Genomic DNA, 18,453 nt, shown 5'->3' on the forward strand with positions numbered 1-18,453 from the left:
AATTAAGTTTACATTGGATTACAACAGGAGTCCTGTCAATTTTATTGGTTTACATATGTGTGAAATGAGACACACCAAATCCTGATCATAAATCAAGTTGCTATATTCATCATCCTTGCAAGATATCATTCCAATCCACATATGTCATTACCAAACTATTTCATATTTGTTTGTTTTTGCATTAGGACTACTATATTTGTCATCTTATTCACTGGGCCTGGAATGTGCAATGAGCACAGTAAGAACAAGATTTGATTCTTTAGTTTCCAGGGTGGAGCCCAGCTGCTTCCATTCTATTTTTGGTTCAACACTGTTCATTTAGAGTTAGCAGGGACATACAAGTTGTTACGGCTATAGTTAACGCTGTTTTCAAAAGCCTCCTGTTCCTGCATAAGATGAACCTGCCACTGTCTTTTCTGCTGAAGGCATCCAAAAACTATGTGAATTTTATATTTAAAAAAATGCACTCATTCTTTTCCAATTTTTTCATTAAAGCATTTTCATTCTTCATTTAATACTTGTTATTATAAGAAAGCTCACAAAAAATTACAGGACACTTTTTAACATGTCACTATACAGTAGCTGTGTGTGTGTGTGTGTGTGTGTGTGTGTGTGTGTGTGTGTGTGTACAACAACACAAAAATAAAAAAAATCCTTAGAAGTACTTTACTCATATTTTAATGAGTATTTCTTACAGTTATTTCCTGGATAACACAGAGAAAGACCACAGGAAATTACCAAAAGCTGCTCAGACACAGTAAACACTAGTGCAGAAAATAACAACCACACCTTAATTCAAATGAGATGTTCATGAATTTAAAAGCTACATCTATGAACATAGTACCATAACCTGATTTGATAAGCATTTGGTGCAGGAGATGCTTACCTGAACTGCTCAAATAATTCAGTGATGCCAGATAGCACACAATTAGAAATAAATCAAAGTAATGATAAAGTACCATATCAGCTATTGTTTATGGACATACAAAATTAGTTTATTTGTGCAAATTGAAATGAACAATGGGCAGGGCCTCCAGTTGCTATGTTCCTGTACATTGCTAAATTATTTTGTGGCAACAGCAGTTAAGTTTCAGAGTAAGTCAACCATTGGAAACTTGCCTGTTTTCAATTCCAAAATAAAATAAAATAAAATAAAACACACACACACACACATACATACAGACAGACAGACAGACAGACAGAGAGAGAGAGAGAGAGAGAGAGAGAGAGAGAGAGTGCAGGAGGGGGGGGGGGGGGGGGAGGGAGATATGTAACACTCAAATTACGTGGGTACTTTACTATCTCCATGCCTAAACTGTTGGGCACCTCTCTTATTAAGGAGATACATGAATAAATTAATGTATGCCCAGCATTTGAAATTTTATAATTGTAGTCACACTTCTCTGAAATAAACAGCGAAAACTTCATATTGTACTCAGCAGAGGTACCTGTGGTTCCCCACATACCATGTCACAATCATTATCAATCATACATTTCAAACTATGTTGTGTCCACAGCCTCCAAATAAGAATCAAATCTATTCAATAAAAAGACCTTTTGTTCACATTGCTTTCCACTGCATGTTTATCTAATGACCCATTTAACAGACTGACAGTCTTCACTGCCCATAATGAACAAAATTAAATGTATTTAACAAGACAGCTGTGCATGTACTGTGGAAAACTAATGATTAGGGAAAGTTACTCAAAATGAGCTTAAACTCTGGCAAAATAAATCATTGGATAATATATAACGTATTAAACACTGAAATTAAATAACATGATCTAAAATACAATACGTTTCTTATGCAACCAAGCATCCAACTTCTAAGGCCACAAGTAGACAAAATAAATGTGTAAGAACAGAAAGAGAGAGAGTAGCCAAATTGTTTACTAAAATCCAATCATGAGAATTAAGCCTTGTCACAAATAGATATGAAATAAAAACAGTTAAACAAAGTGATCTCCTACACAAAGCAACATTTAATCATATGGAACACTTCAAGAAACAAACATAAATGGATCTCCAAGACTAACAGTAACACTTTAAAAAGGGAAAGAGCTGGCAAATTATGTGAATGGAAGTGTGGGGGTGGGGGAAGGGTGGGGGCGGTGGCAGAAATCACTATAAACAACAGTGTAGCAGGATCAAAACCAGTATCTATTAAAGATGCAGACACTGTGGAACAGTAAAAAATGCCTAATACCAAATTTATTGCTCTTCCATTCCTATTCAGCTGCTCTTGCAAAATCATCTTTGGCAATACCTTCTTAGCATTCTGCAGGTAATGTTAGTCTCATCATAAAATAATATGTTTAGTTATCTGAAAGCTGGTCTAGCATGATCCTAAAGGATGTCATATGGTGTAGCACTGCCTTCCTCTATAATGTAAACTGACTACATCAGTCAGTTATCAGTAGACTTGCAGTTTATTGTGGAAACTGGCAGAGAAATTCGGCACATTTTTTCTGGTACTGCCATAAGTTAAATACTGAATGTCAAAATCTAGCAGATATTAGAAAAGGGGGGGGGGGGGGAGGCAGAAAAGCTGAAGGTGCCTTCTGATGGAACTTGTAGACACAAATGAACCTTTAGAAATACCTTGTGAAAGATGGTACCTCAATTCAACTTGGATAAATTCTAATGAAATTCTTCCACATAGAATGTGCACAAATTCTACTGAAATTCTTCCACATAGAATGCAATAATGCATTAAATGGATCTAAAGCATAATTAATTATCATGTTTGTATATGAAAATAAATATAAGGGATGATCAAATGGTTCCGTTTGAGGGCTTCGCTGCAGTCTACATGCAACGTAGCACAACCTTGATGAGAGTAAATAACCACTGACATGTAAGCAAGGGATTATTGTGGCATTTGTCGCTTTCCAACATGTGTGTAGTAAATGCAGAAACATGAACTATGGCGACTTTATAACCAAATGCATCCAAATAGGACCAATGTGCTGTTATTCTTTTCTTGTCTGCTGAAAGACCAACACTGGCAGCCATCCATCGGAGAATGAAGAATGTGCATGGAACAACAAGTCTGTCAAAAGACTCCATTAAGGAACAGTTCACCTAGTTCCATGCTGGTCACGATTCAACACATGACATCAGTTGATCTAGCAGGCCACCTCATTCATTACAGACAAAATGTGGGAGACAGGTCAGCACCCGCCTCATAGTTCTGCTCTGTCCCCAAGTGATTATCAAGCCTTCAGCCCCTTGACAAAGGCCTTGAATTGTCAATGATTTCTGTCAGATGAGGATGTGCAGCAAGCAGTTAAAGATTCCTTCACAAAGCTAGACATGGTGTTTCACCAAATGATATCTTCAACCTGGTATGTTGGTGGGATGATTCAATGTTTGTGGCGATTTTGCACGATTGGCATACCAATTCTGGAGCGGACAGCCTTCTAACGAAAACCCTTTGAGCATTCCTTATAAATGTAAAATCTTCCAACAGCAGTGTACACTGACAATAAGCACAAACTACTACTAGAAGTCATCCCAGACATCATCACAAACTATTTTCTGGCAATGCTTTTGAGTTTGTCGCGAAAAGATTACTTGTTTGGTTCTTAAATGTAAATTTTTTTCTCCTAACATTTATATGATACATGCAGACTACTTTTACAAATCATTTCCACTGAAGAACAATTTCACTTAAAGAGTAATAGTGCAATAGACTCTACCCTTGACAAAATTACAGAGAATACAAGTTAAGAGCTAAATATCATCATCTAACAAACATTTTCCAGTTATAAGGGACCTTTCATTAGCGTAGGATTCATCGGCAACACCAGTCTAACATTAATACTAAAAAATCTTTGGTTGAATACAAACAATGGGATGAAGAAAGACAACCACTCACCATACAGTAGAAGCATTGAGAGGGAAGGAGAGAGGGAGGATAAATATAAAAACAACTATTGGAGTAGTTGGTCTGCAATAGTGAGTTATAGTGTTTTTTCTTTTTTTTACATGCCTATGCACTGTACAAACCTTCACTGTACAATGTGTGGCTATCTTAACCCATTTCAATGAAACCATTCTTAGAAACTTCAACTGAAAAACTGAACTGCAGTTTTTGCAAACACACTGTTTCTTTACTAAGTTTGATTACATTAATCATATTTCCCTAATCTTATTTTCATTACTGTATATCCTTACTTCACTTTCTAACCTTAATTCTGTGTGCACAAGTTATCTCTCCTTTAAACAATCACATTTTTTAGTTTTTTTAGAAGGGTTTTGTTTCAACATCATTTTCAAGAAGTTAAAATCAGAGCAGGCCTATCCCTATAATTTCTTTAATGGCTATCATCAAGTTCTCTGTTCTATTTATTTTGCCAACAGTTCCATCATATCACTGTTTCTTTCATATCATTGTTTTTTAATGATTTAATACATCCTGCAAGACAAAAGTTGTGAAGTCTTCGCTATTCCTATCCGTGTGACTGTTTCTAATACAGCTGCAATTGTTTCATTAATAATTGTCAATACGAAACATATAACCCCCAAATTAAAAGGTTTTTATTTTGCTTTATTTGTAAAAATGAAGTATAAGCTTACAAGTACAGAGTTGCTAGTTCCATCATTAACACCCATTACCCACTTCTGTTACAACAACAATGTAAAATCAGGGGTGGGACACAAATAGCACAGTTTGAAAAGAAAACCCCATCCATCCATCCATCCATCCATCCATCCATCCACCCGCCCGCCCTCCCCCACATCATGTTCCATTATTCCCATCATGTAAGAGTGCCTTCAGGGATGCAGAACAAACCAAGATACACATTAATAGGCAGCAGGCAACTTCTCTCAGGTATAGTAGAGGTGTTGAATATTTATCAACAAGAAGTTGGTTGTTTGAGCAGCCCAGAACAATAAGCAGACACTAACTTCTACATATTTATGTTCTTTTTAAGCTGTAGGAATTGAATTTATTGTTGTTCTTTCAATGATGGGAGATTAGTAGTGATGTGCATTAAAGCAAAACACAGGATACTTTGAAGTGACTAAACTGATTTATCAAAACCTGGATTAAGTATTTATAGATATCAATAAGTCATTAGCATGAAATTCATACTTTGAAGATGAGAGTACACAGGATTGCCAGGTTGGGAATTTTTCATATATTCTTACCTTTTTTACTGTTAACTTAGCCTTACTTTTTTATTTCCCCGTACAGCACTTTCTTCAGTTTTTTAATATTTGGCACTGACCTATCACAGAACCCAACACAATTCTTACCCTTAATATACATATAACAAAAATTCCGACTGATTATACTTGTTATTATTACCATTTGGATACACACGGTGTTTCTGTAAGACCGAACGAAACTGTAACAGGACAAAGTGAATGCTCCACTGGACAATTTGAGGAAAAGAATCTGGGCTCAGAGAAGCTAGCATACGGAGGAATGTAAGTAAACTTATCTACCACTTTGTCTAGCATTTCTGTTTTCCAGTTTATTTACAACTAACATGTGTACAAGTTTACACATGCTGTACTGCTTATTTACTTGTGCATTCTTTATTTTCTGCAAGGAAATGACTATGATGAGCCTGATAACTAGGAAGTATTTCCTGGTCACTGGATTGGAAGGGGAGGCCCAATTCTATGGCCTGCGAGGTCACCTGAGCAGAATCCCCTTGATGCTTCAGTTTCAGCACATTTTGAAAGATACAGTACAAATAGTACGTTCATTGTGCAATGATGGTATTTGCAGTTAGCTGTAGCAAAGGTAAATTAGACAGTACACAGTACTGTGATTTTATTCCTATTATCTCCTTAAGCTGGCTTCTCTGACCCCAGGCTCCGTACCTCAAATTGTTCAGTGGAGCATCCTCTATGTCATGTTAAATTTTTGCATGCTCTTATGGAAATGCCCTGTAGATTTTCTGGTAGTCTATGCTTAGCCTGGTACTTCTTAAGCTCACCTGATCGCACAATTGATAGTGTTGTCAATATACTTAATTTCCAATTCTGATGTTATGTACATGTTCTTAAACTTCACTGCCGTGATACATTTCTTGAATCCATACAGTATATATGCCAGTTTTCTTAATTTGCTTTTGTTCGGGAATCATAGTCAGTGGAAAGACACTTTTACATGTGTTAGACCTGGTTCAGCCTCTGATAAACATGTTCTTTGTACAATGTGCAGGAAGGAATTAAGCATTTCATGTGGTGAACAGTTTGATCTCAAGCAATATGCCCACTACAAAGAACATCAGTTAAAGGAGAAAGTAATTAGTCAAACCATGAAAGTGTCTCAATATTTTGTGAACAATACAAAATCTGAAGCCAATGTTGTCACAGCTTGTGAGTTAGGACCTTTGTATCACACAGTCAAAAATAACCTTAGTTATACAAGTTTGACATGCAGCAATAAATTGATGTCATGTATATTTGCAAATTCAGAAACAGCTGTAAGACTTTCCTGTGGCAAGATGAAGGGAGAAATGTCAGTGAAAAACTTATTAGCATCAAAAAGTGTCAGTGAACAACTTATTAGCATCAAGAAGTGTCAGTGATTTCGTTCATCCTCAAAAATCTCCTGAAAGTAGTAAGTTTTTCTCAGTAGCAACACATGCTTCAAACAGAGGCACCACAAAGATGTTCCCAATATGAATGAGATACTTTGAATCATTAGTAGGCATACAGAACTGTTGACATTGATTGAACAGTCAGATAAATATTCAAATGCAGTGGCAAAGTTAACTGTTGATAGCCTGGAGAGCCATTCACCAAATAGTAATAATTTAATAGCATATAGTGCTGACAATGCTAATATAAATTTTGGCATGAAATAATCTGTTTATCAATTGTTGCTTCTCAAGAATCCCAACCTGCAGAGAGCCAGTTGTTCAAACCAGATGGTTCACAATATGATGAAGCACATCATGGAAGAGATCTTTGAAGATCTATAGTCATTTCTCTGTAACACATAAAAGGCTTGATTCTGAGTGGTCTGAGATATTAAATGTGCCCACAAGATGGCTCTCTGTAACTCCTGCCATAACAGATTGAGTATGGGGTCAACTACAAAGAGCTATTTAAGAAGCTTTGATACTTGTCGAAAGCAACTTGCATCAGTATTTTTAGCTGAAGGTCCAAGAAAGGAATTTTTGGTGAAATATATTTGCATATTGAGACAAATATGAGAGATCAAATGCAATCAGTACCAAAATACCTGGAAAAGAGGGAGCTAAGTATTATCAAATCACATAACAGTCTGTCCATGATCTGTGAGAAGGCCACACAAAGAAAGAATGATAAATTCCATGGGAGTGAAACCAAGAAATTAATGAAAGAGATTTCAGCAACATCCCTTGACATTTCAAGTGACTCTGATTGTTTCTATGACACCTGTATGGCAAAGTTGGAACCTCTTCCTCTGAATGGGAAAACGCAATATTGTGACTTTGAACATGCGGTAGAAATACTCTGTTTACATGATCAAGTCAACCTGGATCAGCTATATGAAAAATTTTCTGATGAAAGATAACTTCACTGATTTTATCACTAAGGGTGGTGTATGGGGCACTAGTGCCTCACCATAAAGTGATAAATATATCTTGGTTCATACGTGTTGTACTATACATATCAGGTTCAAATACATTCATGGAATGAGTATTTTTGGTGATGAAGAGCAAGTGGACCATTGTTAGGAAAAGGTGTTCACCATAACTCATAAAATCAGAGTGTCAAACTGTAATAAATGATGATATGTCTTGCAAAGACTTTTGTAACCTGCTAAAAATGACAGCATATTTCTAGATAAAGCTAAATCAGTTTCAAAATACCACAGTGATATGAAGTAATAAGGTTCAAGGTAAATGTCAGTGATTTCTGATTGAAAATGGCATTTAATAAATAAAAAAATTATGAATGAATGCGCCATTAAAAATATGCCCATGAAAAATTTTCCTTTTTTGTGAAGAAAGTGGCAACCTTTACTATTTCATCTTAAAAGACATGTGGGAAAATGAAATTCTACAGCTTACCGTAGCATTACAAATATTTTCGAAGTGTGTTTAAATGAAATTTGGAAACTGAAAATTTTACCATCACTATGAATACTGGTATAAATGAGGTTAAAAAGCTGTGAAACAATAGGTTAAAAACCATGAGTACTTTATGTGAACAAACAATGGTACACAAAAACACAAAATACCATCATGACAACTGGCATGTAGTCACTGCACAGCAAAGACATCAATCAGCACCACATGGCAGGCAATCCCAACATACAAAGTGATACAATATCTGAATATAAAATAAAAATGTAGTATTGTTCTGAATTATTTATCTGAACTTGACTGGTTGTCATTTTTTTTATGAAAATTTGTGTGTTACTGAAAATCTGGAGGATTGAGTGGCAGCAGAAGGAAACACTGACCATGATACACACACATATGGTGCAAAGGCTTGCAGCCAGGACTCAAAAGTACTGGAAACACAAAGCAAATCTACACAACTGTTTAAAAGTTGTGAAGGTTAGATAAAAATTAGACTAATGATACAGTTCAACTTACTTTTGCAGAAAGGATAAAAGAAAATAATACTTTTCCCCTACAAGAGGTAGACTACACTGCCACCTCTACACCATAACAAAAAAGTTAGCCTATAATGGAATCAGTTAGCTGAACTCAAATAAACTATTTTCTAAAATAACTGTAAAGGCATTATAAATAATAATGGATGAGGTTGTCACAGAAGAGGGTCGATTCATTGTTGGTTATTTTACATGCCTAATGAATCTGCCCTCCAACTAACTAATATGCAATCTTGAAAAATCTTGAAAAGTCATACAATGAAAAGTAACAGGTGAATATGCAATCCCCCTGAATCTTCTCTCAGTTATTGATATGTATACGATTAAGATACAATGAACATGCAAGAAAGCTTTTTTGTGGTAGAGATCTTAAGTCTTTCCTTTTATAATAGTGGAAAATTATAAAGCAGTACCAGAAATTTACTTTTCACCCATGAAACTGAATATGACCTCCAATTACTGCTACACAAAGTTTTAGTGTAATGAAAGAATATGAGTTACATCTCTATCACAAAAATTTAAGCAACAGCTTTCATGAGGAGGAACCTCAATGACCAAAAATGTTATTGTGAAATAAAGCATTATAAAAGTTTCACAACTAAATTAATTAGGTTTTGACATGTTATTTTTCAAAGAAAAGATATCTGTATGGGAAGATATCAAGAAGTATGTGATACATTCATTGTAAACTGAAAAAATTACCTAGTGCTAAATCGATTCTGAAACTCTAGTATGTTAAAGTTTCATTGACACTGATGTATCAAAATGAACTTGGAAACTAATATATATATTTGAGAAGTAGAGTGAACATCAGAAGGTACCTAAAGACTTTAGTAGTTAATGAGCTCATAAAAAATTTCAAAAATAAGGGGGGGGGGGGGGCTAGCTCATATGTGTGTCACATAAAAATTGATAGATTGATAGGTCACCACTGCATTTACTAAGTTGTGGACAATGAGCAAAACATGAATTTTAATGGCTTGGGCTGCAGTGAGTATAACAAATCAAAGACCTAGCCTGTAAGGACAATTTTCTTTCCCTCTTACTAAATGCGTATGATTAGATTATTCTATTTCAGTTTTTACTTTAAAAACACAGTAAAGTTTGAAATAGACATTTTTATAACTGTTGAGTTATTCTAAAGACTGAAACATCAGCTGTAACTTAGTATTTTAATTTCACTTACTGTCAGTTTCAGTTATTTCCACAAAGTCCCAGGTTTGAGTCCCAGTCCAGCACACAGTTTTAATCTTTCAGGAAGTTTCAAATTTCTGCAACGGTTTCAAATTTGATCTACTGTTGTACCAGGAACCCGCACTTGCTTTTCAATGAAGTGATTTAACTCTTACTTTCTTTCACTAACAAAAAAGTTTAAACAACTCCCATCTGCCATTTAAATAGATTTTACAGTGATACTTCTTTAGACATCAGTTTTACTGAACTGCTCAGGGTAAATGCTTCAGACAGTAGTACCTGTCACAACATTGGGGTTCGTACTTCCTCCTGACACCCAAAGCTATTTGCTCAGTGGTATTCAGGATGTAAATATGAGATCTGAATGTTGTTAGTTGAATCTGTGTTTTTCATACTAGTTAAAAAGTTTTTTGTTTGGAACAGATCAAAGTTCCAAGACGTTAAAAAATATATTATTTTCTATTAATTATCTGCCCTAACAGACTTCACCCAAATCTACTACACAGGTAATTTATGTAAATACTACATGACATTCTTCATTTTCAAAAAAGTATACCAAATAGTTTAAGAATATATGTAGTCTTGAAATATGAAAACATTTGTGCTTGACATCATAGCATGAAATTTGGTTCCTCTCACAAGGGTTGTCTTCAAATAATTGCAGAGATCCTCTCCCTTCCATGTCATGAAAAAGTCATCTGTTAACATCGAAGCTCATCCTTGAGCCTGAAGACAAATAAGATACATGGTTTTAGAAAAAGAGAGAGAGAGAGAGAGAGAGAGAGAGAGAGAGAGAGAGAGAGAGAGAGAGAGCTCATTTCCTCACTTGATACACCATAACAGAAAAAGTAAAAAATTAAAAAGGAGAGAGGAACTGGTAAAAAAACTATTTAGTACATCAAAAATCTCAGTCATCATATTACGTAAATGAAATATGATATCAAAGTAGCTCTATTTGGACAAATGAAGCAATATACTGCTTACAAACCATTTGCTTAAGCACCTTACTTACTTGAGAAGACTAGGATGTCCCTATGAGAACAGCTACCAATTAGTACCAGCACTTCTGGCTTTTGGCAGGTAAATGACACTGTCTATGACAGTAAGGTAAGACCATTAAAAAATAATGAAAATTTACAAGAAGAGGATGTCTCAACATGTAATAGTGTAAATGATAATGTTAGAAATGGGCTGCAAATGTCACTTTGAATCATATGTATGAACACAGTGTCCCCATAAACATGTATAAGAAATAAAAATCATTCTGAGAAACCAGAGCTGGCAGACTGAATGCAGTTATACTTAAAATACTTCTTCACTGACCTGTACATAAGATGCCTGGAAAGCTACATATTAAGGTAATAAACATTAAGACTGTGGGTACTGAAGTGCAAGAATCTGTAGTACCATTTGAGACTGGAAACTCCCCATAAAACTTTAGCAATTTAAAGAGTACATAAAAAGAGAATCTTCAGTTTTGCACTTGAGTGCATTGTCATCACGTACAGTACACCACCAAGAACAACTGACAATCTGCTCCAGTTCTTATAGATAATAGAATATCCAACAGTTCCAGTTCATTAATCACTGCTCCATGTTATTCTTTGTACAAATGGTTAGTTAGCTGCATGACAGGACTTTTTTCACATTATATGCTTACACTGCACAGTGCACAAGCACAAAGTACACAAAACGGACCCCACACATGTAACTGTATGTATTTAATTATGTATATGAAGCATACATGCTTTCCTGAATACTCTATCTTCATAACATTATAGCCTTATCAGACTCTTCGGGGAGAAGTATGGTAGGCACTGATGATAAAAATAGCTTCTTTTCCTATTTTTACGGCCAACTAATCTTCTGCCTGACCTTTTTTGGCTTTGTTCCCTCTGACACCGCGTCTGTGTTTCGCTCCTGCAAAGAAAATAAGAACTATTTAATTTACAATTAATTTTTCACTATGAAGCCAGTTGAAAACCTTCAATTGGTGTTCTGCAACAGAACAACTTAATTCTTCATATTTTTAGTGACTATCAGTGAATGTTTTGTCTATAACTAAGATGTGTTATCACATGTGAATTGAAGGTTGGGAGTTAATGTTAGCCACAGCAAAGCTATCATGTATAACTGAGATCTGAAACACACTACGTGACTATATTGCAACTCAAAATCTCTTTCCTCCCTAAGCATTCTGAAACAATGGTAAGCATTCTGAAACAATGGACATGTGAAGGATTTTGCAGCATGTCTCGATACAATATATAAATAAATCAAAAACACCTAGTTTGTGTTCCTTATCTAGTCATTTATTATTATTCTGGCAATAAATGGATTCCACTACAACATAAGTCAGAAATGGACAATTTCAATAATTTGTTAATAACATTCACATTAAATGACACAGATGATGTTCTCTGGTAGTGGATCCAACATGCTTTCCTCCACTGGTGCAACCTCATAAGTTGTCATGTTTATACTCTATAACTAAAAATTCTAAATTCTCATTGGATATTCACCAGTGGATAACAGAAAGTGGCCTCATGTTGTCTATAACCACTACCCACACACAATGTAAAGTAAAATGGCTAATCCTTTGTCATGCACCACATTCTCCTCACCAATATTTCACTGACTGCCACCTATTCTTCCATGTTGTCCATTCCTAGGCCACAAAAAGTTACACACCATAAGAATCTGAGAATTAATAAACATCAAAAATTCCGATTTCTTTCTCTACATATTCAACACACTGCCACAAATGCCATAGGCAGACAAACTTAAGTCTCTCATCAGTCTATCAACTTTCAGATGTACTGAACTGCCAGCCTCAGTGGCATGCCATCATGTACAAATGTACAAAATGTTCTTGAGCCCATCACATTACATTGCAGGATATGCGCCTAATTGCTTTAGGTCATTATCATTTTCTACCACCTATATGTTCAAAAAAATTTACATTTAACTTTGATTACAAAATAATGAAAACATAAAAACCAGTTACTTTCAATTTATTTATAGTACATCCCTGGATTCTAAAGATTAAAAACCCCCAAGTGGCTCAAACATGTGACCTAACAGGAATTAATATGGTATTTCCTTGTAGATTAAAGTTTTCTTCCAGTAATTTCTACACTGCTATCTGAATGGTTAATATGGACTACAACATTACCCGAGGAGCATACACATACACATCTCACATAACAACAATAATTTTTATACTGTTTGTGAAGACAGTACACATGTTCACTGTCATCACCCCACACTACAAGTCAAGTCCAACTACACACCGCTGTTCCCACAGTCACTAAATATACAGCACAGTTCAGGAATATAATTACGTTCCATCACAGTCCAAATAATTTGCTTGCACACACTCACTCGCACACCTGGTTTGCTGGCTAGGAAGGTTGGACAGAGGGGTGGCACACGTGCATGGTTGCTGAAGCTGGTGAAGAGCGGCACACACTGAAGGTGATGTGGAGACATGAAGTGGGAGGAGGTGACAGGTCGGAGATGGGGAAACTGTTGGGTGGAGGGTGTGGGAATAGTGGGTTACAAGAGACTGAGTGCAGGATGATTACAGGAGTGAAAGATTTGTTGCAAGGACAATTCTCATCTATGTCACTCAGAGAAGCTGGTTGTGCGGGAGGAGGATCCAGATGGCACAGACTGTGATGCAGCCATTGACATTGAACAGTTATGCTCAGCTGCATGTTGTGCCACTGGGTGGTCAACTTTGTTCTTGGCAACAGTTTGGTGGTGAGCCTTCATCCTGGTGGTTTGGTAATTGGTAGTTTGGTTGATAAGGGGGAGGGGACCAAACAGCGAGGTCATCGATCCCATTACATTACGAAAGGATGGGGAAGAAATTGAGCCATGCCCTTTCAAAGGAACAATCCCTGAAGCGATTTAGGGAAATCATGAAAAACCTAAATAAGGGCAACCCGACACAGGTTTCAACCGTTGTCCACCCGAATGCGAGTCCAATGTGCTAACCACTGCACCACCTCGTTCGATGGTTTTGTAGTCATACCAACATAAAAAGCTGTACAGCGTTTGCAGCACAGTTAGTACAAGACATGGGTGCTTTCAAAGGTGGCCCGGTCTCTTCAGATGGCCAAACTGTTGCCAAAAACAAAGTTTACCACCAAATCACACAAAATGCAGCTGAGCATAACATGCTCAATTTCAATAGCCACGTGACAACCCGAGCCATCTGGATTCTCCTCTCCATCATCAGCTTCCCAGAATTACACAGATGGGAGTTATCCTTGCAACACATCCTTCACTCCCATAATTGTCCTGGCTTGTATCTCCAGTAACCCACTGTCCCCACATCTCCCAGGCAGTAGTTTCCCCTTCCTCCAGTCTGTCACCCCATCCCAATTCACATCCCCACATCACCTTCAGTGTGAACCATTCCCCACTGGATCCAACAAGTGTGCACAAATGCTTAGCCTGTGCACCTGCCACCACCCCTCCCTCCACCCCTGGCAAACCAGCTCCCTCCCTCTAGCCACTATCCACCTACCCCTAACCCATCTACCCGCCTCCCACCTCTCTCTTCCTCTACCCACCCCACCCAACGCAACCCCCAATCCCAACCTAGTGAACCAGTCAAAATGCAGCACTTGCGTTGTTATACCAGCTGGTGCCATGTAAGGGCGCATGCATGTGCTCTTCCTCAAAAACGATTACTCTGAAAGCTAACAAGTTCTTTCTTTTTGCGTCCACCTGTCATGACTCAATGCTTCTGCTTTTCGTTGAGTGATCTCCTTTACTCCAAAATATTTACAGATGATGAGTTAGCCAATATGTACTTCATGTATATGTTTACATAAAGCACAATGATTCTATGCTGAACAGTTCCTATAGTGATGTGTTGCATCGAGGGGTGCTGCGTTAAACTGTGTTTTGTGTTGTCCATTTTGGTGCTGCATACGATAGGCTTTTTCACTGCTGAGAAGGTACTTTCGCAGAAACCAAGATGATTAGGATAACAAGCTGAACAAATTATAATTATTAGACCTCAGATTTTAGGTAAAAACCTATTTTCATTAAATAAAGGCTACAGAAGTTGCACATACACGAATTACGCCAATTTATGACCGAAAATGCTAGTTTTACAGCACCTAAAAATACCTAATTTCATGTTAGAACCTGACAGTCAAATAAAATTTGCATGACTAAAACTACTCTTCTGGTCTTCCCGGCTACTTAGAAAACAGTACTTGAATGATAACTGCTTTGTTTGCATGCGTGAACACCAATCGTGAGTCAGACGATGACAGAATAAGCCAGGCTGTTATAGCCCGCCCTGCTCTGCAGAGCGTGGTTGTTTACTGTGAATCGTCAAATGGACCGGCAGGGCACAGAGGAGCCTTGTAAGCTGCCTCCAGTGCTTCTTGCCCTGTCAGAACAGCCTGTTTAAAACACATGCACTGTCTTCATTCAGTCGGTCAGAGTGTTGCTTGGATGTGGTGAAATATTTCACATTGACAGTGTATTTATGGAAAGTCAAGCATGCCGAAAGTAGCCAATTCCAAATCATCTCTGATTCAGAGTGGTTACAAGAATTTACTGCTTTTTCTACAGACGGAAGAGTTATTCATTGCACTGTGTACAACAAAGACACAATTAAAACGTTAACCTTTTATCTGCTACGCTCACTCAAAGAACAGTGATGCCACTATTTTTCCCAAGTTAACTTGGACCAGACACATGCGAATGAGAAAATATTGTTTCTAAACCCTTAATGGAGGTTAATTTTGCTAAGCAGATCTCTTATTTAAATACTTCCATAAACTATTTCTCATTTCTTTTAGTTTTTAGGTATGTCCTAACCAGAGGTCGCATTTAAGTCAGTATGTTGCAGGAATTAAACACCAGGCAAATTTAAAAAATAAATAAAACTTGAAACAAATGTTTGTAACTACTCCAAATGCAACAAACAGAAACAAATTTCATCTTGACCCATGTCGAGCCATTGTTGCAGCAAATATACCATTCAATGCAGTTGAAAATAGCCAGTCCAAAAGTTTTGCAGAGAAATACTGTCACTGCAACATTCCATCAGAATCCACACTGAGAAAGAACTATTTAGACACTTTATACGAAAATACATTGAGCGGGATAAGGGAAGAGATTCATATATGTGGATCTCTGTTGATGAGACAACTGGCTGACAAGGTCGGTATGTGGCTAATTTGATTGTTGGAAAGTTAAATCCTGACACTCGCTCTGCACCTCATCTGGAATGCAGCAAGGAGCTAAAAAAGACTAACCAGGGAACAATTGTTCACTCTGTTAATAAAGCCCTCAAATTACATTTCCCCAACAGTCTAGATGAAAATAAAGTACTTGTAATCCATGCCATAATATGTAGCTGAGATGATACATAAATATCGATATGTAAATAAGCTAGTTTCAACCATCAAAAAGGTTTTTATTAAAGCACCTACAAGAATCCAGTTACTTTGAGAGGAACTTCCCAACGTACCACTTCCACCAGAACACATACTTAATCACTGGGGAACATGGCTAGAGTCCGGGAAATATTACAGCGAGCATTTGAAAGACATTAAGAACATGTTCTCAAATTGCTGGAGGAGGCAGTGAGCATTATTCAGCTAAAGATCTTCTAAAGAACTCTCCAATGACATTGCACACACAAAATCGCATTATGCATTTTTGGTCCCTATTATTAATGCTCTATAGAGTGTTCAGACAAACCTGTCTACACACAACTGCGAATGATAGAAGACGTGACAGAAAAATAAACTTGTTTCCAGGTTCTATGGGTATGAACTTTAGTGAAGAACTAAAGACAGTGCAAAAAAACAGGATTGACCCCCCCCCCCCCTCTGGTGGTGGTGTGTTGGGGCTTATGGCGCTCAACATCGAGGTCATCAGCGCCCTGACACACATTAAAAGGAACGAATGTGGACAGACCTAATAAAACTGAAAAACACACTCAAAGAAAGCAGGAAAAGAAGGAAAATACTACATAAGAAAGTAAAACCGAAGGAAAGGGAAAACATAGCAACAAGAATGCCACACAAAATTGTCATTGGCTGGCCACTTACATAAAATATGGGCGAGCTTGTCACACAGTGAGCAAATTAAAATCCTCTCCCTAAAATCTTTGTAAAAACATTTGACATGGCACAGAACTTTAAAACTTTAACCACATTCGTCCAAGTGTTGCCTAAAAGAGAAGGCAGGTCCGCTGGCAAGTCAGCCGCGGCCCGCTGGTCAGAAAATAAAACACAATCCAATAAAACGTGGCGCACAGTGACCTGGACGCCGCAAGCACCACACATTGGAGGGTCCTCTCGCCGGAGCAGGAAGCCATGCGTCATAGGGCTGTGGCCTATTTGAAGCCGAGTGAGGAGAACCTCGTCCCGTCGATGGGGCTGAAAGGAAGTACACCACACACGCGTTGTGGGCTTGACTAGACGGAGCTTATTGTCAGTCACTTCCAGCCACTCATTCTCCCACCGACGCATGACTCATGAGCTCAACAGCGAGGTGAGTGCGTGCAAGGGGATAGCACACTGAGATACTTGTAGTTCGAGACACACCTCCTTGGCTGCGAGATCTGCCCTTTCATTCCCAGCAATGCCGACATGCCCCGGAACCCAGCAGAAAGTTACAACCTTCCCCAGTCGCTGTAGTCGGAGGAGGGCATCCTGAACGGTCTGGACTATTTTGTCTGCCGGATACAAACGTTGCAATGAGTGAAGGGCACTGAGTGAATCGGAACAGACAAGAAATTTAGGAGAGGAAGAATGTCTCATCTGCTCCAGTGCCCGCAAGATCGCAGACAATTCTGCATCAAAGACAGTAAAAGTCTGAGGCAGTCGGACCTTGAGGACACGATCGGGAAAAACAACTGAGCAACCAACGGAATCCCCTTGTTTCGACCCATCCATAAAAACAGCTACATAGTCATGGTGCTCAGATAAAATGGCAGAAAATGCCGCATTAAAAACGGTGGCAGGAGTGCAATCTCTCTTGTACTGCAATAAATCTAAAATCACTCCGGGCCTCTTCAGTAACCAGGGTGGCAGGCGGTTAAAACCCTGGGTTTGGGGTTGTACAGACTCCACACCAAGTGACTCTAGCACACGTCGCACACGGATCCCAAACGGCAACGTAGCCCGGGAGCGGCGGGAAAAAAGGCGGTCCAGAGGTGGATGGGCAACAAGGTGGTGAGCAGGCGAGCTGGGAGCTGCAAGAAAGTGACAAGCCTGGCGCACCAGCAGGAGCTGCTGCCGGATGGTAAGTGGCGGTTCGCCAGCCTCAGCACAGAGGCTGGGTACGGGACTGGTCCAATAAGCACCCGTGGCCAGTCGAATCCCAGCATAGTGAACAGCGTCAAGGATCAGCAAATAAGACGGTCTTGCTGACCCATATACTGTGCACCCATAGTCCAGCCATGAATGCACAAAAGCTCGATAAAACTGAAGGAGACGCGCCCTGTCCGCTTCCCAAGACCTGTGGCTGAGGCACTTGAGGATGTTCAGTGCCTTCAGGGTTCTGGCTTTCAAGTCACGTAGGTGTGGCAGCCATGACAACCTGGAGTCAAAAACTAGGTCCAGAAACCGCACTGTGTCTCTAAAATGTAGGACAGTATCCCCCATATGCAAGGCAGGCAAAGTAAAAAGACGACG

The 18,453-nt window shown here is 38.3% G+C and overlaps 1 protein-coding gene across 1 annotated transcript in view; it reads right to left on the bottom strand.

The window, feature by feature from the left end:
• Positions 1-11,242: 11,242 nt before the first annotated feature.
• LOC126470579 (uncharacterized) overlaps positions 11,243-18,453 on the bottom strand; it is a 60,704-nt gene continuing 53,493 nt past the window's right edge. The window contains exon 4 of the mRNA XM_050098532.1: positions 11,243-11,692. Coding sequence (XP_049954489.1) covers positions 11,621-11,692 — 72 coding nt within the window. The 3' untranslated portion in view covers positions 11,243-11,620. The remainder of the gene's footprint in view (positions 11,693-18,453) is intronic.

This window comes from Schistocerca serialis, chromosome 3, assembly GCF_023864345.2.
Source record: "Schistocerca serialis cubense isolate TAMUIC-IGC-003099 chromosome 3, iqSchSeri2.2, whole genome shotgun sequence".
Taxonomy (NCBI): domain Eukaryota; kingdom Metazoa; phylum Arthropoda; class Insecta; order Orthoptera; family Acrididae; genus Schistocerca; species Schistocerca serialis.